Below are 25,011 nucleotides of genomic sequence, written 5' to 3'. Positions count from 1 at the left end.
GCGGGCCGTCCGGCGCGGGGAGCCGCGGTGCGTGCTGGGCCGGCGGCCGCAGGGCGACGGCCGGGCCCTGCGCCCGTCATGGCGGGGCGCTGAGGGCCGCCCCCCGCGCCCCGGAAGGGCAAGGGGGAGCTGGGAAGATGGCGGCGGCGAGCGAGGGGCTGGCGGCGGCCGCCCCGGTGTGCGTGCTGGTGCTGGGTATGGCCGGCTCCGGGAAAACTACCTTCGTGCAGGTGAGGGGCGGCGGGGAGCGTTGCGGAGAGGCGCCGGTCTCCCCCGGCGCTTCCTCCGCGTCCAGCGGGGCCTGACGCCTCCTCGTGTCTCCTCAGCGCCTCGCGGCCCACCTGCACGGGCAGAGCTGCCCGCCCTACGTGATCAACCTGGACCCCGCCGTGCGCGGCCTGCCCTTCCCCGCCAACATCGGTGAGTGCCGCCGGGCCCGGGCCCTGGCCCGGGCGGGCGGCGAGGGGCGGCCCCGGGCCGGCGGGCGGCGCGCTGGGGGCTCCGCCGGCCGAAAGCGACTGTGTTTTGCCGTAAATAAGTGAAGGCGGCTGTGGTGTACCGCTTTTCGTATGCCTCGCGGAGGGAGGAGGGGGTTACGGCAGGTATTCGGCTAGGCTGCTTGTCCAAGTCCAAACACAAGAAGGATTTTTTTATTTTTTAAAATTTAAATTTGACTCCTTTCTTCTAACAGTCCTTAACAGCTGAATATTTAGGACCGAAGGCATGCTTCCGTTGTATTCGTACATTTTTTGCATCATCTGTGTGATTTGATGTGTTTGGGTTCTCGTGGGTTTGTTTTCTTTGTCAGCGATGAACACAGTAGTAGATTCAACCAGGTTTCCTACATCCAGAACAGTGGTAGTAGTCACGTATACTACCGAACAACTTCTTTAAAGCACTTTAAAAGACGTTAATTTTAGAGAAAATACCTTAACAATAAGACAAGACGTTATGTTTAGTCGTTCCAAAGGCCTCAGCAGTCATTAGGGTCTCGTTTCTTAAACTTTAAGAAGTTTGTCAGCCTGCCTCTTCAGAAGGTAAGAAAGGTAGCGTGGGTACCAAAGTTATTTTATTGAAGTCAGATGAATAATCAGGGTGTCTGTTCCAGTGCTGGGTCTCTAATAGTACAGCTAGGTACATGTGCTGTGTTAGCCAGCTGAAAATAAAAATTAACTGAAGCAGTTACTGTTAAATCCCTCAGTTGGTGGCGTTTCACATAGGGTTTCATATGTATGTTGAGAGCGTAGCTAATAATAGATTTTGTTTAATCTACTTGAGAGATTTTTCGTGTCAATGCTAGATTTGAGACAAAATGGGACTAGCTAGAAAAAGAAGGGTTTTCACCTATCAGCAAATTGAAGCAGGATATTTTAAAAGGGATGTCCTAAAACTATTTATATGTCTTCCTCCTCTAGATATCAGAGACACTGTGAAGTACAAAGAAGTCATGAAACAGTATCCTTTTTTTGTCTAAGTAATGATATTTTGAATCTCAGATTTTGTGAAAATAGTCTGTCACCTCCACACAATGCGGTGAAGGGGGCAGGGGTTGTTGGGGGCCACAGTAATGCGGAATGTTACCTGAAGATCAGAAGTTTTTGACATGTTTCTTGCATGTGAGGTTAGAAGCGTATGTTCTACAAGATTTGATACTCTCTAGGTCATTTTTTCCCGTGATAAAAGTGATTCTGCCTAAGAGTATGTTTTTACAAATGATAGGCACTCTGCCACATTTTTTTTAATTGTTGTTCTTTTGAAGAGCTTCTGTATTTTTTTGTGGAAGCCAGCAGCCTTTTCCCTATGTTTTAAAAATTATATATATTAAAAAATATATGTAAATAATTTATCTGTAATAAAAATTAGATAACAAATTTTATTTGTTATACACAAATGTGCAACTTACTATTTGCCTGTAGTAGGTGGAGAAAAGAATGATTTCCAGGTCATTTGACCATAAACCATTGTTGTCTTTCTGAATCTCAAAGACATTGGACTGTTGGCTCTTGCTGCACAGTATTTTGATGGCTGTAGTTCAGTAACATTGCACTGCATTTCCAGAGGGGTATGGAGGTTGTCTCCTAAGTAATAGCTTATGCAAATGGAGATAATAGACAGTGTTTGGGTTTGACTTGCTAGCGTGACTCACAAATTTAGTATTTTAGACAGGAATAAAGATGGTGGGGGATAGAATTCTTGATTTTGTCTTTTGTTTGGTTTGGAGTTACCAACAAAACATCCATGTATAGGTTTCCATTTGGTATGTAGGTGCATTATTTACTTTACTGTGTCTGTTAGCCATTATTGGAGCTTAATCATCTCATTAAATAGTGCTTGAGGAGGGTCCCTGGCCTCACGTTTGGATATTGCGTGTAGTGGCCCTGTAAGGCAGTATGTACGGATGAATCAGTGCTGGTTCTTAGACAGTTTTAAAAAAACTAAAAATCTTTGTTTCTTTGAACATAATTTGCATACAGATCTTTATGCATAAAAATGGATTTAGAAATCTTCATCTTCAAGCTGATGCTTCAAGTATCTTTACAGTATTGATTCCCATTATCATTTAAATTCTGCTGAAATGCATTTGTGCAAGAAATCTTTTAATTAATTACCTTTTGAAGTATAAATGCTTAAAATTAGGTGCATTCAGGACATTGTTAAATTCCAAGTTATGGGCTGTGTTGTAAATGTTTTTGAAAAAACAACGATAGCTTTGATGTATACACGTACGTATATTTTCTCTTTGTCCAGAATCACAGAATCACCTAGGTTGGAAAAGACCTTGAAGATCATCTAGTCCAAGCATAATGATAATGCTTGAATAATGGCAAGGGGAAGCTACAGCCCCTTTTCCTTTTGTCGGTCAGATGTGTTTGGGCAAGAGAGAGACCACTTCGTGTTTGTTGTGCTACTGCATCACTTAATTACTTAATTGTACATTAGGGGTGCTGTCTCTTGCTGCAGGATATTTAACATGCATAAGCATCTGCTTTCCTAAATGAAGCTTGTAGATACGGACTGGGCCCAAATGGTGGGATCGTGACCTCTCTCAATCTCTTTGCTACAAGGTTTGATCAGGTACGAGGTTGTTCCTACGTGACGCTGTGCTGGGGGGCTGTGGGGTTTTTGTGTGTTTGGAGTCTCAGAGCGCACTGCATTTGGTGAGCCCCCTAATACGTCTTTGGAGTTAGTGTTCTTTTGTACAGAGCCATGTGCTTTACAAAGCAGCCAAAATGCATTAGCTTTCATTTGAGAGATTCCAGTTTTTCAGCTTTTTTAAAAGTAAAATTTAAAAGCCATGTGTACAGAATGTTCTTTAGTCTCTGTACATACCTGTTCTGTGGGACCACATTAGCTGTGAGGTCTTTCACGTGAATGCTGTGATTTTGAAGTTGGGAAGCTCACTTCTGGAAGCAAGTTCAGTTTTCCTAGGGTTATTTGGTGATGGACTGCTCTTAAGTCATAATGCTGAATCAGTGCTGAGGTGGAACTTAAGCGAGAGACCATGCACAACCTCTTCGTGAAAAGGGGGGGAACAGCTGCATTTGTTATGCCATTTCTTTAGCCAGGTACTTGAACGCAGACAGAATCAAGATTGTCCTTGACCTATGCAGTGTCTGAGCATTTTCCACCCTTCCTTGGTAGGGCATCTTCACACGTTGAAAAGCTTAGAGGCTTTAATCTTCAGTTGATGCATACGTGCAGCTGTGCAAGATAATGTAGTTTCTGTTATGAAATGATTATGAAAGTTTCCTGTTGTGAGCCTAAATACAAAGTATATTCCTTCTCGTTCAATCAGGTGATGAAGTTTATTGAAAAAAGACAAAATGCATCCAAGTGAGTAAATTCTACCAAGTTCTACTTTTCTGGGATCAGTGTTGGAAAATCATTTGAAATCCCAAAAAGGTTCTCTGCATGTTTTCTAGTTGTTTTTCAGCCTTGGTATAAATTTTGTATGGAAAACGGTGTAGAATTAGATAAACTAGACTTTCTTTGGATACATCGAAGAAATGTCTGCTGATTCCAGTTCTGCTTTTCTTGTCTTCCATTAGACTGTCATTTTTTAATCATGCACTGTTCAATTAGGCAACAGTTAATTCTTCTGAAGAGTTTGCAGAACGGTCTGTCAAATTGGTGCCTTCAGCTTTAATAGAATCTGAACACGATATGCGCTTCTTAGTTACAAAATTCGCACAAGAAATTTTCAGGCACGCCCACAAATCTTGTCACTGTTTGAGAGAAGCTTTTCTGATCTGTGACAGAATAATCACGTGATTTGCCGTTATGTGCTTGCAGTAATCTAGTCAGAACAGGACCTTGTGTATAACTGATTTTCCCTTATTGTCTGTCTGGGGTGACCTCTTACCAGGTATGTTATTATTGACACACCAGGGCAAATTGAGGTGTTCACCTGGTCAGCGTCAGGAACCATCATAACTGAGGCCTTGGTAAGTGTTTTCTGTGTGAGGCTGTGTGAATGAAATGGCTGTTGAAGAGCACGTACTTCTAACATAAAAAAATATCTTTCACTTTGTGTTTCCAGGCTTCCTCTTTCCCTTCGGTGGTTGTTTATGTGATGGACACCTCTCGCAGTACTAACCCTATCACCTTTATGTCCAACATGTTGTATGCCTGCAGGTAAGAAAAGCTGAAAATGCAGTCCATCTGCTTTGACTGTTGTGACTCTTTGATGCTTACTTTGGAGGGAAATCATGGAATGGTTTGGCTTGAAACGGACCTTTCAAGATTACCTAGTCCACCTCCCCTTCCACAGGCAGGGACATCTTTCACCAGATCAGGTTGCTCGAAGCCCCGTCCAGCCTGACCTTGAACACTCCCAATGATGGAGCATCCACAGCTGCTCTGGGCAACCTGCTCCAGTGTCTCACCATCCTCATCATAAAAATTTCTCCCTTTTGTCCAATCTAACCCTACCCTCTTTCAGTTTAAAGCCATTGTCCCTTATACTATCACTACAGGCCTTGGTAGAAAGTCTCTGTCTTATAAGCCCCCTTTGAATACAGAAAGGCCACAATAAGATTGTCACATCCCACTCAGAGGAGGGAGACAAGTGACTCAGATTCATAAATCCCCAACGGAGTGGACAGCAGTGAGACAAGTCCCAAAGTCCAGACATCTGTTAACTTCCCACAATATAATAACTGGATACATAACAATTGACTGAGTATATAACGAGTTGTGGCAAGCAACCCAGTGTGCCTTGTGTTGCTTAATGCAGTGAAGGGAAAGGGGGAAAGGGAAGGGGGGCGATGGAGGGAACAGAGGGACAGAGATCACTGCTCTGGGTTCCTGCCTCGACCCCTCCAGCGAGGGTTCCAGGAGGCATCTGCCTTCTTCACTTCACCCTCTGAGCCCCTCTCCTCGCCCCCCCTCAGGTTATACCCCCTCTCCTTGGGTCCATCCCCATGGTCGACCCACACACCTACTGTCCCATGGGTGGGGAGGGGTCAGATGTTCCCTGGGCTGATGTAATTAGCATGAGCTCGTTAGTCTCCGTTAGCACATTCGGGTGTTCACTTTACCACCCCTCCCTGGATGAGGAAGCCAAGGTCACTGCCCGGACAGACGCCCCTTGAGACCTGAGCAGGTGCCCCGGAGCAGAACCGTCCTGTCCCCACAGGGCTCCCTGCCCCTCCAGCTGCCTCCGGTGTTACTGGGGCAGCTGATCAGCCCCGGCCTCCCCCCGCCCCGGGACTGGAGTTTCATTCCTTGGGAGTGTTTGAGACGGTCTCAGCTCGGAGGCCTCCACCCCCCGCTGTCCTTCAGCTCTCGCTCAGGCTGTTTCTCAGGCCGTGTTTCTCACAGGCCTGTTTTTACAAGTCGTCTCTCACAAAGGTCTCCCTGAAGCCTTTTCTTCTCCAGGCTGAACAGCCCCAACTCTCTCAGCCTGTCTTCACAGCAGAGGTGTTCCAGCCCTCTGATTGTTTCTGTGGCCTCCTGTGACCCCGCTCTAACAGGTCCGTGTCTTTCCTGTACCGTGGGCCAGAGCTGGACCCAGTGCTCCAGGCAGGGTACCACGAGAGCAGAGCTGTCCTGGTTCAGCTAGGATAGGGTTAGGTTTCCCCAGCAGAGAGAGAGGGGGAAGGGATCTCCAGCCGGGTTATCCATACCATGCTGGCGTCAGGTCCAGGGGCGGAACCTTTTTTTTTTACCTTGCTCTTTGGCAGGCTCGGTGGCGAGAACTTTTTTTTTCTCCGTGACCAGCTAGCGGTATTTCTCTGTATATTGTTTGTCTTGTTCATTGTTATTGCTGTTTATTGTTGTTACCATTGATACTGTTGTTGTTCAGATTGTTCTATCACTCTGTTGTATTAAATTTCTTCTTATTTCAGCCCGGGGTCTGTGCTTAACTTCCAGCCCGACCGGCTGCGGGTGGGGGAGGGGCAACGGCAACGTGCTCTCCGGTCCCGGCGGGGCTTAAACCTGCACATTTCGTAATTGGCGCCCAACGTGGGGCACGGAATAAGAATAAAAAGGGACAGACCCTGACCAGAGTGTGATAGAGCAAATCTGTTGGGTGTAATTTTTTTGTTTGTATTTGTTTGATAAGAAAATGTTTGTGATGCTGGCCCACTTGTTTGTGTGGTGGGGCTGGATTACTCCTTATATCCAGCTTATGATCCCTCTGGTGGCGTTTGTTATCGGTGGAAAATGTATAAAAGGTCTTATGTTGTTATACTGGCTATTGAATGCTTATGCTGCCTTTGTATCGCTGTGCGTGGGGGCGGGCCGGTACCTGTTTGCCGTTTGGGCTTTTGTTAGGGGTCTCACCCCCTCTGTGGGTGAGCCAGGGGAAGAGATCCTCTCGGCTTTGGGGAGGTTCAATTATTCTTGGAGCCTGCAGGCCACTGTGATTGTGGCACAGTGCCTTCTGAATGTCTGCCTGATTTCGGTTTTGGCCATATGGTATTTCTCTGACAATAGCCGTGCCCGGAAACCTGCCCCGAGGTCAGATAATAGTGAGTGGCAAGGGATGTGGGAAAAGATGGGCAAAGGCCTGAGTCGGTGGGCACCCCCAATGCTTTGGAACTTCACTCCTGAGCAAATGCAGAGCCCCGATAAGCTGATGGAGTGCCTAGAAAGGGTGTGTTACCAAGCTGCCAAAACCCAGGAGACACAAATCACTGCAGTGTGTTGGGGACTTGCCCATGCATACCGTGTCCTCTTTAATACCAACCACTGCCCTCAAGGGGAAGAAAAGCCCACACAAACAATATCTGAACCGGGGGCACAGGCAGAGCCAGTCTCAGTCGCCTCCACCAGCACACAGACTGAGCCAGAGAACCAGCCAGTGCCAGTGTCAGTTGCCCCGATACAGAAAACAAAATATACCAGAAAGTCAGTTCGCAGAGTGAGGGATGAGGATGAGCCAGGCCCATCAGGGGGAGGAAGGACCAGAGGTCTGATCTCTGTCCCCGACTGAGCTGCGAGATGTGCGGAGAGATTTCGGCCGCCTGGGAGGCGAGCAGATTTGCACCTGGCTGCTCCGATGCTGGGACAATGGAGCCAGTGCTTTTGAGATGGAGGGGAGAGAGGCTAGGCAGCTGGGATCTTTGGCCAAGGATGCTGGCATTGATAGGGAAATAGGGAAACAGACTCAAACCCTCAGCCTTTGGAAGTGACTCCTGCTCAGTGTAAGGGAGAGGCACCCCTACAAGGGTGATATCTTACGTCAGCTAGGCAAATGGACCAGCATTGAGAAAGGCATCCAGAACCTCAGGGAACTGGCTGTGTTTGAGATGATCTATGGTGATCTGAATAATGAACGGTCACCCATGGACCCAGATCAGGCCCCTTGCACACACCTGATGTGGCGAAAGTTCCTGAAGAGTGCACCAGAAGCACACTCGAAAGCATTGGCAATAGTGTCCTGGTGGACAGACACCCACACTCTAACAGTGGATGGAGTGGCTGGCAAGCTCTGACAATATGAGGGAAATCTCCCCTCATCTCAACATTCCTGGGACTCAGCTGTGGAGGAACTGTCTCAGAGGGTCCAGAAAATGGGAGAGGACATGTCCTACGTTTCACCTGCACAGGCTGATGTCTCAGCCATTAGAAGTAAACGTTTCCCCACCCAAGAGAAAGGCAGCAGAAGGTACACACCACGAGGCACCCTGTGGTTTTTCCTCCGCAACCATGGAGAAAACATGAGGAGGTGGGATGGACAGCCCACTGCCGCCCTAGCTGCATGAGTAGAGCAGCTGAAAGGGAAGACCATCACAAAAGGGGAGTCCTCCAAGAAGAGTGCAGCTCCAGTGTCCAGTCAGAAATCCCCCAGGCGGAACAGAATGGTGAACGTTATGTCTGACCCTCTTGAGGGGACCAGTAAATAGTTCCTGCAAGAAGTGAGTGATGATGAGCAGGATTAGAGGGGCCCTGCCTCCAGCCAGGTGGAGGAAAGGGATAATCGGATTTACTGGACAGTGTGAATCTGATGGCCTGGCACGTCAGACCCACAAGAGTATAAGGCTTTGGTGGACACTGGCACACAGTGCACCCTGATGCCATCGAGCTACAGTGGGGTTGAATCCATCTGCATCTCCGGAGTGACAGGGGGATCCCAACAGCTGACCCTACTGGAAGCTGCAGTGAGCCTGACTGGGAAGGACTGGCATAAGCACCCCGTTGTGACTGGCCCAGATGCCCCGTGCATCCTGGGCACAGACTATCTCAGGAGAGGGCACTTCAGAGACCCAAAAGGGTACCGGTGGGCTTTTGGTGTAGCTGCCCTGGAGGAGGTTGAACAGTTGTCCACCTTACCCGGCCTCTCAGAGGATCCCTCAGTGGTGGGGCGGCTTAAGATTGAGGAGCAGCGAGTGCCGATTGCTACCAGGACGGTGCACTGGCGGCAGTACCGCACCAACCGAGATTCCCTGGTCCCCATCCATCAGCTGATCTGCCAACTAGAAAGCCAGAAGGTGATCAGCAAAACTCACTCACCCTTCAACAGCCCTATATGGCCAGTGAGAAAGCCTAATGGTGAATGGAGGCTAACTGTGGACTACCATGGCCTGAATGAAGTTACGCCAGCAATGAGTGCTGCAGTGCTGGACATGCTAGAGCTCCAGTATGAACTGGAGTCGAAGGCAGCCAAGTGGTACACCACGATTGACATTGCTAACGCGTTCTTCTCCATTCCCATAGCGCCAGAGTGCAGGCCACAGTTTGCGTTCACTTGGAGAGGCATCCAGTACACCTGGAATCAATTGCCCCAGGGGTGGAACCACAGCTCCACCATTTGCCACGGACTGGTCCATACTGCACTGGAGAAACGTGGGGCTCCAGAACACCTGCAGTATATTGATGACATCATTGTATGGGGGGACACAGCCGAGGAAGTCTTTGTGAAAGGGAAGAAGATAATTGAAATCCTCCTGAAGGCCGGCTTTGCCATTAAGCAAAAGAAAGTTAAGGGGCCTGCAAGGGAAATTCAATTCCTAGGGATAAAATGGCAAGATGGGCGTCGCCACATCCCAATGGAGGTGATAAATAAGATAACAGCCATGGCCCCACCAACCTCTAAGAAGGAGACTCAGTCTTTCCTGGGTGCTGCGGGGTTCTGGAGGATGCACATCCCGAACTACAGCCTGATTGTGAGCCCTCTCTACCACGTAACCTGGAAGAAGAACGATTTTGAATGGGGCCCTGAGCAACAACAATCCTTTGAACAGATTAAACGGGAGATTGCCCAAGCAGTAGCCTTCGGGCCAGTCCGGGAAGGGCAGGAGGTTAAGAACATGCTCTACACCGCAGCCGGGGAGAATGGCCCTACCTGGAGCCTCTGGCAGAGAGCATCTGGGGAGACCCGAGGCCGACCTCTGGGCTTTTGGAGCCGGGGATACAAAGGCTCTGAAGCTAATTATACACCAACTGAGAAGGAGATACTGGCAGCGTACAAAGGAGTTCGGGCTGCCTCAGAAGTGGTTGGCACTAAAACACAGCTCCTCCTGGCACCCCGACTGCTGGTGCTGGGGTGGATGTTCAAAGGAAAGTCCTCCACGCATCATGCAACCGATGCCACGTGGAGTAAATGGGTTGCGTTGATAACACAACGGGCTCGAATAGGGAACCCCAGCTGCCCAGGGATACTAGAGGTGATCATGAACTGGCCAGAGAGCAAAGATTCCGGGATGTCACCAGAACAGGAGGTGACACGTGCTAAGGAGGCCCCACCATATAACAAGCTGCCGGATGAGGAGAAGCGATATGCCCTGTTCACTGATGGGTCTTGTTGTATTGGGGGAAAACATCAACGGTGGAAGGCTGCTGTATGGAGTCCCACACGACGGGTCACTGAAGCTGCTGAGGGACAGGGTGAATCGAGCCAGTTCGCAGAGGTGAAAGCCCTTCAGCTTGCTTTGGATATTGCTGAGCAGGAAAAGTGGCCAAGGCTCTACCTCTACACCGACTCGTGGGCAGTGGCGAATACCCTGTGGAAATGGCTGCAGCAATGGAGGCAGAACAACTGGCAATGTAAGGGTAAAACCGTCTGGGCTGCTGAAGTATGGCAGGACATTGCAGCCCGTGTGGAAAACCTCATTGTGAAGGTGTGCCATGTGGATGCCCATGTACCCAAGAGTCGGGCCACTGATGAACATCGACACAATCAGCAGGCAGACCAAGCTGCTAAGATCAGAGTGGCTCAGGTAGACTTGGACTGGCAGCGCAAAGGTGAACCGTTCATAGCTCGGTGGGCCCATGAGACCTCGGGCCACCAAGGTAGGGATGCAACATACAGGTGGGCTCGAGATCGAGGGGTGGACCTTACTACTGACACCATTGCAGAGATCATCCACGGATGTGAGACGTGTGCTACAATCAAACATGCCAAGCGGGTGAAGCCCCACTGAAATGGAGAGCAATGGCTGAAATATAGATATGGAGAGGCCTGGCAGATCGACTACATCACACTGCCACAGACCTGCCACAGGAAGCGCCACGTGCTCACAATGGTGGAAGTAACCACTGGATGGCTGGAAGCTTACCCAGCACCCCACGCCACCGCCCAGAACACCATCCTGGGCCTTGAGACCCAAGTCCTGTGGCAACACGGCACCCCAGAGAGAATTGAGTCAGACAACGTGACCCACTTCCGAAACAACCTCATAAATGCCTGGGCAGAAGAACACGGCATCAAGTGGGTCTACCATATCCCCTACCACACACCAGCCTCTGGGAAGATCGAGTGCTACAATGGACTGTTAAAAACCACACTGAAAGCACTGGGAGGTGGGACCTTCAAAGACTGGGACATGCATCTAGCAAAGGCCACCTGGCTGGTCAACACAAGAGGGTCTGCCAGTCGATCTGGCCCGGCTCAGTCGAGACCTCCACGTGCTGTAGATGGGGATAAAGTCCCTGTGGTGCGCATGAGGAATATATTGGGAAAAATGGTCTGGTTTAGTCCTGCGCCAGGCAAAGGTAAAGGCAAACCCATCCACGGGATTGCTTTTGCCCAAGGACCTGGGTGCACCTGGTGGGTGATGCAGGACAGTGGGGAGGTCCGATGCGTACCACAGGGGGACTTGATTCTGGGTGAGAACATGCCGTAAAATATGCTGTGCCTGTGTAAATTATTACTTTGTTATTGTTAACTGCTAAATGGCAACTGGGCATGATGCAGATGGTATAGAATAAAGGGGTGGATTATGTCCTGGTTCAGCTAGGATAGGGTTAGGTTTCCCCAGCAGAGAGAGAGAGGGGGAAGGGATCTCCAGCTGGGTTATCCATACCATGCTGGCGTCAGGTCCAGGGGTGGAACTTTTTTTTTTACCTTGCTCTTTGGCGGGCTTGGTGGCGAGAACTTTTTTTTCTCCGTGACCAGCTAGCGGTATTTCTCTGTATATTGTTTGTCTTGTTCATTGTTATTGCTGTTTATTGTTGTTACCATTGATACTGTTGTTGTTCAGATTGTTCTATCACTGTTGTATTAAATTTCTTCGTATTTCAGCCCGGGGTCTGTGCTTAACTTCCAGCCCGACCGGCTGCGGGTGGGGAAGGGGCAACGGCAACGTGCTCTCCGGTCCCGGCGGGGCTTAAACCTGCACAAGAGCAGAGGGTCAGAATCCCCCCCCTCGACCTGCTGGCCAGGCTGCTTCTGATGCAGCCCAGCATACAGTTGGCTGTCTGGGCTGCAAGTCCACTTTGATGGCTCATAACCATTTAATCTGCTATTTCGGTTATTCTCTGTCTTGATGGTTTTCCCATTGGATAAGCAAAATAATTTAGGTGCCAATGGACATCTGGAGGTCACTGGACCGAAACTCACGCTGAAAGAATTAAATGGTACCTTAGTGTGATGAATGCAAGTTACATCAGATCTAACGCACTGCCTGTTGCTTATAAAATTATTTGTCTAAGATGTATCCAGATAGCCTAGTTTAAGCTTCTTCTTGTAAACAGAGAATTTTTTAATATTACTGATACCTCCGGTGATTCTTCAGATCTGTTTGGAGCTTGGCATAGTATGGAGTTCTTGGTTTATTGTATTCCTCCTTGTATGTGGATTTATCTGTTTTCTTTCATGTTAAACCACAGACTAAATAAAGATCAGCTTGTCTAGAGCTGTCATAATTCATGGTAAATGTGGTAAAAAGTTCAGAAAACATATCAATCCTTGTACCAAGGTCAAAAGCTACATCACTGTGATAGGAGTATGCAAAACGTCTTATTACATGCTGCATTTTCTGACATTAGTGTTGAGAAAAAGATGCTAGAATATATACAGTGAAACGAGTATCTAAGCTCGTGTTTCAAGGTAGTTTTGCTTTATATATGTTATTTGAATTCCTTCTTCAATTCACAAATAATACCTCAGAACCTAAGGTTTGAATCAAAATAATTAGAAAATGCAGAGAGAGAGTTAAAAACTGGGTTCTGAGAGTCATAGAAAATAGTAATCAAAACCAACTGGGTGTGTGGAAGGACATTTTATATCTTACAGGTATGTGCTTACACGTTGGGGGGACATTTTGTTCAACTATGCTAAGCAGAATGTGGGTGGAAATTACCTTCTAGTTGATGCAGAGGAAAATTATTGTCTTTTGAAGTCAAATGTATTCAGTTTTGCACAAGTCTTGTCTGCCTTAAGCTTGATTTGCTTTCCATTCTAGTGAGATTTAAATTAATTTTTAATTTGTTTGTGTTTTTTGTTTTGTTTTCCACCCCCGCCAGTATCCTGTACAAGACAAAGCTACCTTTCATTGTTGTCATGAACAAAGTAAGTTAAAGCTATGGTTTCTATGTCCTAGTGGAACATTATTCTGTTTAGCTTGCTTTGCTGTAGTGTCTTTGTCTTACTACAGTAATAGATTTTCTAGAAGAGAGAGACTGGGAGGGAGCTCCAGGCTGAGGGGTGTTTAATCTGGTATACACGTGCACAACAAGAATCAGGGATGGGCAGTCACACCCAAACATTCAAGTTAGAGATGGTACTGACAATTTCAAGAATGTTTTTCACCTTAACCCTAGGCTGTAGGGAAACTTAACTTTGTAACGTAAGGGTAAGTTCATTACGGAATGTCCCCTGCTTCCTCACAACAATTGTGTTAATCATTAACTATTTCTACTCAGCAGCAGGCCAGTGACTCACAGTGGGAGTTGTATATCACCTGCCTGTTTTGAGGAAGGTTTCCCATATGTTGTAGCAGGCAGAATTTAACAAAAGGTGCTTGGTTCCAATCAGTGACACTAAATATATGCCACTATTTGCCAGAAAGCAGATACTTCCCAGCCTAAGGGTACACTTCCACTGCTGTGTAAGGTACTTGTAGCCTTAAAGCAATGCTTTTGAACTTAACAGCTAGCCACCTATTTAAACATAACAATTTCACATATTAAAAGAATCCCATTAGATTTTTGGTGTGAGTACTCTTCCCTTTCCCCACAGACATCCTTTGCATTCAAGGAGTTGCTCCCCAGCATGACAAGCTTTGTGTGTGTACACACGTCTGTCCCCTACACTCCCTCTAGAAACCTATGCTTAGGGAGTGTTACCTCCCACCAGCCAGACAGGACTAGTGCCTGATGTATTCCAGCTGCCTGTGTCTTCCCAGGGACCCAAACCATGTGTGTCTCTGGTATCTGCTTCCTTACTTAGCAAGTTTTTGTACACTGTTTTCTTTCTAACTCTAGAGAGTAATTTTAAAACAAGCTGTTAAGCTTTTTCAGTAGAAAAAAGGTACGAGGTAGAGAAATCATTCCCTCTTAAGAAAAAATATTTTTTTTAAGACTTAAATAAATGGGACTTCATCAGTATATGTAAGGAAAGGTAGGCCCAAGGCATGGGATTCATAACTTTAAACTTTGTTTTGATCAGATGTTTAGCCTTTGTTAAAAAGTAAAGTCGAGGATTTTTGACAAGCATTTTAAAGTTGACTCTTTATAAGAATGGACAAATGCCAAGGAACTGATATGTGTACTGTAACAAACACATACATTTAAGGAATGTTAAGATTTTCAGAGGAAAAAAAATCATGGAATTGATTTGATTATATTTATAGAATTTAATCAAGCTAACTCTAGTCAGGTTTGACCCTTGGTGGATTCAGGGTCTTAAATCTCTTGAGTAATGCTAGGCAGCACTTTCTTTACCTATTTTCCTCCTTCCCGTTGGTGCTGGGAGATTAAATGTATCAGATTTTTAAACACCTGTATATTGTGATAATAAGTGTGGTAAGAGATGTTTATAAAACTCTTTAATAGTCTGTGTGCTAATCCATGTAAAATTATGGAACCATCTCACCTGTTTGTGTTCAGCATCTTGCACTGAGTTAGATTATAACTTCAGGTCACTTTTCATAAAGGTTCTGTAGGCTGTTGCCCGAATGGAAATGGTGCCCTTGCCCCCCTGACCCCCAGCCAATCAAGGAAGGATGGGACCTTCAGTGAGCACTGTTCTTGTCTGGCCTCAGTCACACGATCCAATATTTACAACTTAAACTTTCTTATACAGTATGCAATTTTTAGGTGCCCCTTTCTGGTAAACCATAGAAGCCTTTAGACTTGCAATTGTTTCCTTAAACATGCTTTCTTAAAACTGGGATAGGGGTTGTTTGTCTTCTCTTCCTCTATTCAGGTAGTTGGTTTGATAAAAACAGAGCTTGGAAGACTTCAGACCAGGGCTGAATATTTTGAAAGTATGTTTAAAACAGTTTTTTTTTTTTATTTGTCCACTTAACAGCCTAAGGCTAAGAATTCATCATTATTACGTCTGAAAATTTTCTCTTTTCCTTCCAGACTGACATAATTGACCACAGCTTTGCAGTAGAATGGATGCAGGACTTTGAGACTTTCCAGGATGCCCTGAATCAGGAGACATCCTATGTCAGTAACCTGACTCGTTCTATGAGTCTAGTGTTGGATGAATTTTACAGTTCACTGAAGGTAAGAATCTTCCTTTTTTTACTACCTCTCATAAAAGCCTTGAGAAGAGAAAGCTCAAGGAGAATATTACTGATGTATGTAAATACCTGCTGGGAGGATGTAAGGAAGAGGGAGGCAGCTCTTTGCGGTGGTGCCCAGTGAAAGGACAAGAGGCAGTAGACACAAAGTGAAATACAGGGAACTGGGTTTAAACAGAAGAGGGCAAAAAAATTACTGTAATTTTACTGATTGAAGACTGGAACAGATAGTCCACAGTTTCTGGAGTCTCCGTCTTTGGAGATACTCAAAATATGCTTAGACGAGATCTTGAAGAACCTGGTCTAGTTGTCCTGGTTCAGCTAGGATAGGGTTAAGTTTCCCCAGCAGAGAGGGGGAAGGGATCTCCAGACAGTTATTCATACCATGCTGACGTCAGGTCCGGGCGCAGGAGCGGGGGAACTTTTTCCTTTGTGGCTTTGGTCGCGGGAAGCACAGGGCTGTCTGTATCCATTGTGGTATTTCTCTGTATATTGTCTTGTTCACTGTTATTGCTGTTTATTGTTGTTATCATTGCTACTGTTGTTGTTCAGATTGCTTATTACACTGTTGTATTAAATTTCTTCTTATTTTAACCTGGGGTTTGTGCCTCACTTCCAGCCTGACTGGCTGAGGGTGGGGGAGGGACAACAGCAACGTGGTCTCCGGTCCTGGCAGGGCTTAAAACCATCGCACTAGTTAATCCTGCTTTTTGAGCAGGAGGGGTTGGACTAGATGATCTTCAGAGGTATCTCCCAACCTCATCTACTCTGTCCTTCTGTAAAAGGGCTTTGCACTACCCTTTTGAACTGCAGTCTGTTGACCAGCCTTGCATTGGGGTTGAGGATTTGCTGGTTTGAAGATAAAGTAACCAGTTGCTTGTCATAGTGATTGGCAGCCCGAATCATTAATGCTAAGTTGTGATTAATCACCAGAAGAAAGAGAAGATAGGCTGGTAAGAGGCGGTGTTCTGTGTTGCAGTGTCTCCTGTCTGAGAGAATTCTTCTTGTCTGAAAATGTCAAGTACACTTGGGCAATTTACTATGTAGGAAGAAGGGAAAGAATCTCAAAAATCCTGTATGTTTGCTGACACAAGAAAAAGTGGGTTTTTTCCACTTACCAGGTTTTGAGAGGATAACTCCATTTGCTTTCTCTGAAAGCACTATACACTGGAGGATGTTAATGATCCCATGGTGTGTGCTGAAAGAGTTCAGCTAAATGTGTTTTTTCATCAGCTTTTACTTAAGAACCCACAAACTATTTGCTTTTTGGATATTACAAGAGGGGCATGAAAATAAGTGATTCTATTAATACAGTGATAATTTAGCAAAAACACAGTAAGTGCCCTATGTGGAACAATACACAGTATTTCAAAACATATTGTAGTGGTGCCATCTACAGGATTAAAGTATTTCCTGGTCCTTATTTGCTAATGAACTGTTTGTATGCATGTCAAACCTCTTAGAATAGTAGGCTGGGAAGCACGACATGTGGAGAGGGTACTTAAGTACAATGAGAGTATAAATATTAGTGTATATTGGCACAGTGCCCAGGGTAATGCTTAAAATCCTTTGGAATGCTTGATTGTCTGTGTATTTACTGTATATTGATAAAATGCAAGGCTGTGTTGGAAAAAGTCTTACATTTGAAAGTGAGTAGTTAAGACTGTCTTGCTGATGAAAAAGAGGGAGAATTTTCATTAGAGGATGTAAGATTCCTAAGGGTCAACAAGTACTGGCTAGTAATAGTCTTAATTAAAGATATTTTTAGATAATTGATTTAATAAAAGCAGAACAAATAGCCAGAACTGTAATGACAGACAAGTTGCAATTGGAAAGCAGATGTGCATTTTGAATGTATTGCCATAGTAACTGATTCAGTTCTCCATCTCTTGCTGTTCTGTGGTTGGATTGGGTGCCTTTTGAAATGTGCTGCAGCTAAATGCAAAGTGTTAAAACTTCAGAGGTGGAAGGTCAGTTCCTGTGGGCTGCTTTGCTCTGTGGTTCTAGTACACTGATAGTGCAGCAGTCACACCAATCACTTATAGTCCTAGGTTCAGAATGAGAACCTGGATTATTAACAATAACCAAGTAGACAGAAGAAAGGCTTGGTCTTCCTTTTGAATTGCCCTATCTTGTTCATTATGGTTAGGCATTGTATTTTCTTAACTATGTTTTTTGTGGTGTATTGAGATTGAAGGTACAAAGATGGGTGGAGTCAGGTTTTCTTTAACTGTTGCTACCTGCCCCATGGTAAAATCTGTTTCTTATGCCACTGTAACGATTAAATGGGGATCATTAGAGTCCCCCCTTTTTTTTTTTTTTTTTGTTTAGGTGTGTGTTTGTTTGGTGGCTTGTTTTTTGTTGGGTTTTAAGATACTGCTTAGTCTTTTCAGCTCTGATCATCCATCAGTTACCTGAAAACTTGGTTTGGTTACTCTTCAGTTCTGGTATATGTTTCTCTTTTCCAGGTGGTTGGTGTTTCTGCTGTGCTTGGCACAGGACTGGATGACTTTTTTGTCCAGCTTTCTAAAGCTGTAGATGAGTATGAGAGGTAAGGTGATAACTGTTGGTCCCTGACTCAGTGAATATTTGCTGAAATTACTGATTCATGAGCTCGCTCCTTTGATTTGAAGGACTATTCAGTTCTCACAGCCAAGGTAGTCTAGGGTTTCTAATAAATGTAAGTACAAGAGTCAGTATAAAAAGCAGCAGTCAAAGGGAACTGTTCAGTGGTGAATTTTTGTGCTAACTGTTCAGCGAAAAAGTAAAAGTTGTCTGTGCCAGCACATCTTTGAAGTATTTTTTTTCTCTGATTCAGTACAATGATCAGGATTTGAATTGTCCTCAGGAAGTTAGCAGATCAGCTTGACAGACTGAATAGATGAGGAAGTTGAAATTAAATTAATTCTCTGAGAATATGCTCCTTACTGGATTCCTCCCTGTGCAATACTGCCAGGCTGCTCTATAACATTAGAAAGCAAATCCAGTAACTTGGATCACTTGGAAATACATAAACCAGAACATAGATTATTGTTAGAGGAGAATATATGATGCTGGATTGGATAGCTGGAGAGAAGCTGCTACAGCTTCATGATCCCAGGTCTGATTAGTCTGGCCTGGCTATGCCTGCAGGTCTGCATACTGCCTAGACTCTGCTTACGTGCAGATGTGCATAAATAGACTCATTTATTCTTTTATCTCTCTGTTTCCCACAGTTGTTACTCCCCAAATCTTCTAAATCCCTCCCTTTTTTCACCTTTGGTTGCTCCCCTAAGCATCCTCTAATAAATCCTGCGCTTTCCGTGAGTGCTCTTTCCCTGCATCCCATAATGTGTCCCGCAGCCCTGGGCAGCCACCCCTCTGTGCCCGCGAGGTGACCCGGAGGGCTCCTGGCGAGCCCTGGTGATGGGTTTAATGCCCAGACCACGGGGCTTGTAGTTCTCCTGGGCCAGCTGGAGTAGGTGTCCCTTGCTCCGAGCCCTTGGTTTGGATTCCCTGCCTGCCACGTGCCCCTGTGTTCCTCTGGGCTTCTCGAGAATGGCTTTGATGGTTTGACAGTGCTCCTGTGGTGGGCCTGGGAGTGTCTGGGCAGGGTATTATTTGTGCTTCCCCCTTCCAAATGTGTCTCTGTGCTCTTTGGAGGTGCTGAGGAGTTTTACCACATAACCCAACAATTATTGTGGGATACACTGCCTACATAATGAAACTCTAGTTAAAAGGTTTCTTGTGTTTGCAGCCCAGAAGGGTGATGTATGCTGGGCTGCATCAGAAGCAGCCTGGCCAGCAGGTCAAGGAGGGGGATTCTGACACTCTGCTCTGCTCTCGTGGTACCCTGCCTGGAGCACTGGGTCTAGCTCTGGCCCACGGTACAGGAAAGACACGGACCTGTTAGAGCGGGGTCACAGGAGGCCACAGAAACAATCAGAGGGTTGGAACACCTCTGCTGTGAAGACAGGCTGAGAGAGTTGGGGCTGTTCAGCCTGGAGAAGAGAAGGCTTCAGGGAGACCTTACTGCACCTTTCTGTATTCAAAGGGGGTTTATAAGACAGAGAGAGACTTTCTACCAAGGCCTGTAGTGACAGGATAAGGGACAGTGGCTTTAAACTGAAAGAGGGTAGGGTTAGATTGGACAAAAGGGAGAAATTTTTATGATGAGGATGGTGAGACACTGGAGCAGGTTGCCCAGAGCAGCTGTGGATGCTCCATCATTGGGAGTGTTCAAGGTCAGGCTGGACGGGGCTTCGAGCAACCTGATCTGGTGAAAGATGTCCCTGCCTGTGGAAGGGGACATTAGACCAGATGATCTTCGAAGTTCTCTTACAACTGAAACCATTCCATGATTCTTTGGGTATCCATATCCGCTTTATCCTTACTTCATTAAAGAAACATTTCGAAGGTCCCATAGTGGTACATTAGTCTGTAAGTCTATGAACAGTTTCTGTACAAGATCCCATTGAGGCACAGGTACTGACGGAGAAAGTCATGTTGGTGACTAGAGGAAAGTGATAGATGTGCTGATTAGGTACAGCAGTGAAATGACTGTCTCAGTCGAGCTGGTTTAATTTCTTATCCAAGAAGATGGTGTGAGAAAAGTTTGCTGTTTTAATGAAGTATATTCACTTATTTTGCATCCATTGGTTTCAGAATTCAAATCTGGGTAAAAAGTACCATTAGTCTTTCTGAGGTGTCCCACACACATAAAAGCCTAGAGAAGGCTCCAGGGAGACCTTAGAGCCACCTTCCAGCACTTAAAGGGCCTGCAGGAAAGGGGGGAGGGACTCGTCATCAGGAGCTGCAGTGATGGGACAAAGGGCAATGGTTTTAAACTGACAGAGGGGAGATTCAGGTTGGATGTAAGGAAGAAATGGTGGTGAGGCCCTGGCACAGGCTGCCCAGAGGAGCTGTGGCTGCCCCCTCCCTGGAAGGGCTCAAGGCCAGGTTGGACAGGGCTTTGGGCAACCTGGGCTGGTGGAAGGTGGCCCTGCCCGGGGCAGGGGCTGGCACTGGAGAGGCTTTAAGGTCCCTTGCAGCCCAAACCATGCTGTGATTCTATGAAAACTTTTTTGGTTAGAAACAAGGCTCCACGATGATCTGTACTTAATATAATTCATGTGTTTAGACTGAATGCACTTTATTTATCTTTCCAGAGAATATCGTCCAGAATACGAGCGTCTGAGAAAAACACTGGTAAGTATTTTTAACTATTGTATACCTGAACAGTGTATCTTGGGGTCACTTTTATGCACACAATTGCCTCTGTGTTGTGAGAATCTGACATTTCATTTACTACTCATGCTCATTGTGGAAAAACTCCTATCCTGAGGCTCACCATGTGTTTTCTTCCATAGATTTGGTGGAGCATATCTTCACAAAAATAAAAATGTTTTGTAAAACAGATGTTGCTCACTTTTTTAGTGCTAATTATTTGGGCAAATTGTGAGAAAGTAATTGAGAAATATTTTCTATCTTCCATTCAGAAAGATAGAGACTTTTTAAAAAATAACTTCCCAAAGTGATTTGTTGAGAATGTCACTGTATCTTTCTGCACCAGTCAAGCATACTGTTTTGACTTGGGCCATAGCAAAGACTGAACTGCAGTACCAGAATCAGTAGTTCTGCCCACCTTGAGTTCTGGCTGTCCACAGGACAGTTCTTTGCTGGCACAACTTCACTGAGTTTGGCTTCCTGATGCTACTGAAAATGTTATTGAAGTCCGTTGTGCTGGAGGTTGTTTTCCATGATGGTCCAAAAGTTCTGTGTAACCTTAGTTGTAATGTAAGACCAGTTTACAGACTTCTGCTTTCTGGCTGGGGGTCAGACTGCTGGTATTGAGTGAGATTGTTCTTCTATTGATGTTTTAAACGTACTCAGAATCCACGTGTAACTTTGTACCTACAGGAGAAAGCTCAAAACAAAGAAAAGAGAGAGCAGCTGGAACACTTGTGGAAGGACATGGGCAGCGTGTGTATGCAGGGCAACACGCTTGCAGGTATCTCACTAGGAAGATTGTGTTTACAGCAGAAGTTGTCTGAAGGGTCTGCCTTGAGAAGTCATACAGTGCTTTTCTGTCTTCCCAGCAAAAACATGAAAGCAGCTTCATGTTAATAAAGAGGAGTGGGGCTTTAGTTCCTGTGGGATGGTTCAGACTTGGCTCTTCTGTGTGTCAGTCAGACATGAGCAGAAGGAACCCTGCTGCGTAGAAAAAGCAGTGGATGTACTAGAAATGAAGGACTAGAAAAGGTAAAACAGTCAAATTAGAATATGAGAGGGCTCTGCTGGTGGTTTAACTGTTGCCTTATATGAGGTTGAGTATGGTGCTGATGCAGTCTGTCCTCTCTCTTTGGAATCCAGGAACAGCTTTCTGTCCCTTTAGGGCAGGAATTAACTATTGTGTTTATGTGCAAATAGAAATTGTCCAGGCAGGAGCTAACGCGCTCGCTCGTTAGCCTGTGATTTTGTGTATAGCCATTCCTCTTCCCTTCAAGGGCCTGATGATGCTTCTGTAATGAGTCCCTCTGAGCTGATCCTAACACGAGGAACTCTTGATGAGGAAGAAGAGAGGGAGAGTGATACCGATGACATTGACCATGAAGGTAAGGGAATGAGGGATCTGATCTGGTCTAAAAGCTGCCTGTCTAGTTGGGGAGAACCTTACGTATCTTATTAACAGGATGGACTCTAATGAGAGCCTAGGAGACAAGCAAACATCCAGTCACCTAAATACTCGTGTCTGAATCTGTAGCAGAAGCCCAGCTGCAATGCTTAGTCCAGTGATACCACTCTCTAACCTTTGTGAAAGTTCAACTGTAAATTTTCTATTCCAGTAATTATCTTTAATAGATGTGTAACATGCATAAACCAGACAACTTACTGTGCTGGGAGCATGCAGTGACCTCAGGATCTGATTAACACAGCTGTGAGAGACTTGTAAAAACAGGTCCTGATGGAAACATTCCTGTGAGAAACACGGCCTGAGAAACAGCCTGAGCGAGAGCTGAAGGACAGCGGGGGGTGGAGGCCTCCGAGCTGAGACCGTCTCAAACACTCCCAAGGAATGAAACTCCAGTCCTGGGGCGGGGGGAGGCCGGGGCTGATCAGCTGCCCCAGTAACACCGGAGGCAGCTGGAGGGGCAGGGAGCCCTGTGGGGACAGGACGGTTCTGCTCCGGGGCACCTGCTCAGGTCTCAAGGGGCGTCTGTCCGGGCAGTGACCTTGGCTTCCTCATCCAGGGAGGGGTGGTAAAGTGAACACCCGAATGTGCTAACGGAGACTAACGAGCTCATGCTAATTACATCAGCCCAGGGAACACCTGACCCCCTCCCCACCCATGGGACAGTAGGTGTGTGGGTCGACCATGGGGATGGACCCAAGGAGAGGGGGTATAACCTGAGGGGGGGCGAGGAGAGGGGCTCAGAGGGTGAAGTGAAGAAGGCAGATGCCTCCTGGAACCCTCGCTGGAGGGGTCGAGGCAGGAACCCAGAGCAGTGATCTCTGTCCCTCTGTTCCCTCCATCGCCCCCCTTCCCTTTCCCCCTTTCCCTTCACTGCATTAAGCAACACAAGGCACACTGGGTTGCTTGCCACAACTCGTTATATACTCAGCCAGTTATCGTGTGCCCAATTAGTACATCGTGGGAAGTTAACAGATGTCTGGACTTTGGGACTTGTCTCACTGCTGTCCACTCCGTTGGGGATTTATGAATCTGAGTCACTTGTCTCCCTCCTCTGAGTGGGAAGTGACAGCAGTGTGTTTCATCATCTTTTTGGCCTTACAGTTTCTGTCCCTGACTCTTTTCTTTTCCTGTGTCTTGGAGCAATCTTCTAACTTCTCACAGTGTATGATTTTAATTTTTTTTTCTTTTATATAGCTCACAGACTTAATCTTCAGTATTTCCCTGTTCCATTGATTTTTAGGATCATTTATTTCTTTTGCCTTGTAATGAAGTTGGAGATCAAACAGACTTTATGTGTTGCTCTGACTAGCCTGACTCTAGCTTTCTGTCCTGGTTTTGGCCAGGATAGTTAACTTTTCCTTGGGCTGAGAGGGAGCACAGCTGGAGGGCTGGTCACTGGAGTATTCCACATCACATGATGTCGTGATGCTCAGTATCTGAAGGAGATGTGCTCTCTCGTTTCCATTTTCCCTGTCAGCCTGGTCGGATGTTTGTTGTGGTCAGGGTCGCTGCTGGGGTACGCTGTGTACCTGCTGAGTAACTGCATTGTATATTACCTGTTTGGACTTACTTTTGTTACTGTTGTTTTGCTACTATTACTAATCTAATTTTTTTTTTTTTTTTTTAATTTCAACCTACAAATTTCTCTTTTTTTATCCCTTCCCTACTTCATGGGGCAAGGTGGGGAGTAAATGACTGGCGATGTGCTGACTGGCTACTGGCCGAGTTCAAACCACAACACTTTCTTTACTAACACCAGTAGAACAAGTGCTGAAATAGTGCTGAACTGTGGGTTTGTTTCCCCAGTTACTGAGGAGAGTCATGAAGAACCAGCCTTCAGAAACTTTATGCAAGAGACACGGGTGAAATACCAGAGAAGAAGCAACCCAAATGAATGAGTCCTTCAGAAGTAGAGGATTTGGAGTCCCTTGTAATGGAGTTAAAAGTAAAGGAACAGCATAAAGAATCTTGCATGGAACCGTGCGTGAAGTCTGTGAACAGCTTCCTGTGATATAAAATCTTCCTTCCTTCAGTAACTGTTGGTCATGCGAGTTGAAGGTGTTGTACCCAACTGACTGCGCATTTGGCCATCTGCCACGGTGACTTCCTGAAGCTGAAGGGACCAGATGGCACTTTGTTTTGCTCCAGATTCTTTAGGTGTGCCTGTTGGGAGCTTGAATTTTGAGCTCTGAGAGCGTTAGCATCTAGAGTACTTACTGGTCTCCAAAATTGGCTTCTGTTCACCTTGTGCAGAGAGGTGTCTGCTGCAGCCAGGACACAAATGAAATCTCCGCTGCGTGTGAAACTTCACCAATCTAGTGTTTGATGGTTTGGTTTTAATTAAATGTATTTTATGTACTAACAAATGTGTGATGCTTAGTAGCAGGAAATGTCATTTCACCTTTCTAATGTGAGACTTTTTTTTTTCTGTGCTTACAGCCCACCTCCACAGATGCACAGCAAGTGCATCTTAATTACATTCCACAGACACAGTGCAGCTGCCTCCTGTGAACATCTTGGGTGTAAAGAAGGTTCCTGGAAGGGAAAGTGTCAAAAAGAATCTGGCTTGATTAGGCTGAGAACTGCAGTGTGCATGGCAGTGTGCTGCCTGCAAGGAGCTGTAGGTAACGTAGAACAAAAGCCTTTCTGTGGCAGAGTGCTCACAGGGTGTAGACAGGATGCAGAGACCAGAGGAGACATTCCCGGTGGCACCACCAGGTGTAGCTGCTGCTGGCCCCCCCCCAGCCCATGGGTGGTGCCATGCGCAGGGTGGCAGGGGGGTCTGTTGGCAGCTCAGCAGCGTCTCTCTTGGGCGGTGCAGCTGACCAGATGTCCCTCCTAATTCCGGAACACGCCAAACCCCTCGTCAGGTGGTAAGTGTATTTTGGAGACAGACAGTCTAATGGCATCAGCTCA

General features: G+C 46.2%; 1 protein-coding gene across 2 annotated transcripts; it reads left to right on the top strand.

The window, feature by feature from the left end:
• Positions 1-41: 41 nt before the first annotated feature.
• Positions 42-24,461, top strand: GPN1 (GPN-loop GTPase 1). 2 transcript variants are annotated; one of them, XM_074895096.1, is made up of 14 exons: positions 42-230; positions 327-420; positions 1,416-1,455; positions 3,009-3,075; positions 3,797-3,834; positions 4,367-4,445; positions 4,541-4,635; positions 13,195-13,240; positions 15,259-15,405; positions 17,891-17,973; positions 20,570-20,609; positions 21,321-21,403; positions 21,888-22,015; positions 23,902-24,461. In XM_074895096.1, exons 1-14 carry the CDS (start codon positions 138-140, stop codon positions 23,991-23,993), a joined length of 1,125 nt encoding a protein of 374 aa, XP_074751197.1. In that variant the 5' UTR covers positions 42-137; the 3' UTR covers positions 23,994-24,461. The 2 variants fall into 2 exon arrangements, with proteins under 2 accessions (XP_074751197.1, XP_074751191.1); XM_074895090.1 differs by having other exon boundaries at positions 48-230; positions 21,321-21,411; positions 21,908-22,015.
• Positions 24,462-25,011: the final 550 nt, after the last annotated feature.

The sequence above is a fragment of the Athene noctua genome, chromosome 1, assembly GCF_965140245.1.
Source record: "Athene noctua chromosome 1, bAthNoc1.hap1.1, whole genome shotgun sequence".
Classification (NCBI taxonomy): Eukaryota; Metazoa; Chordata; class Aves; order Strigiformes; family Strigidae; genus Athene; species Athene noctua.
This window is presented reverse-complemented; position numbering and strand designations above follow the sequence as displayed.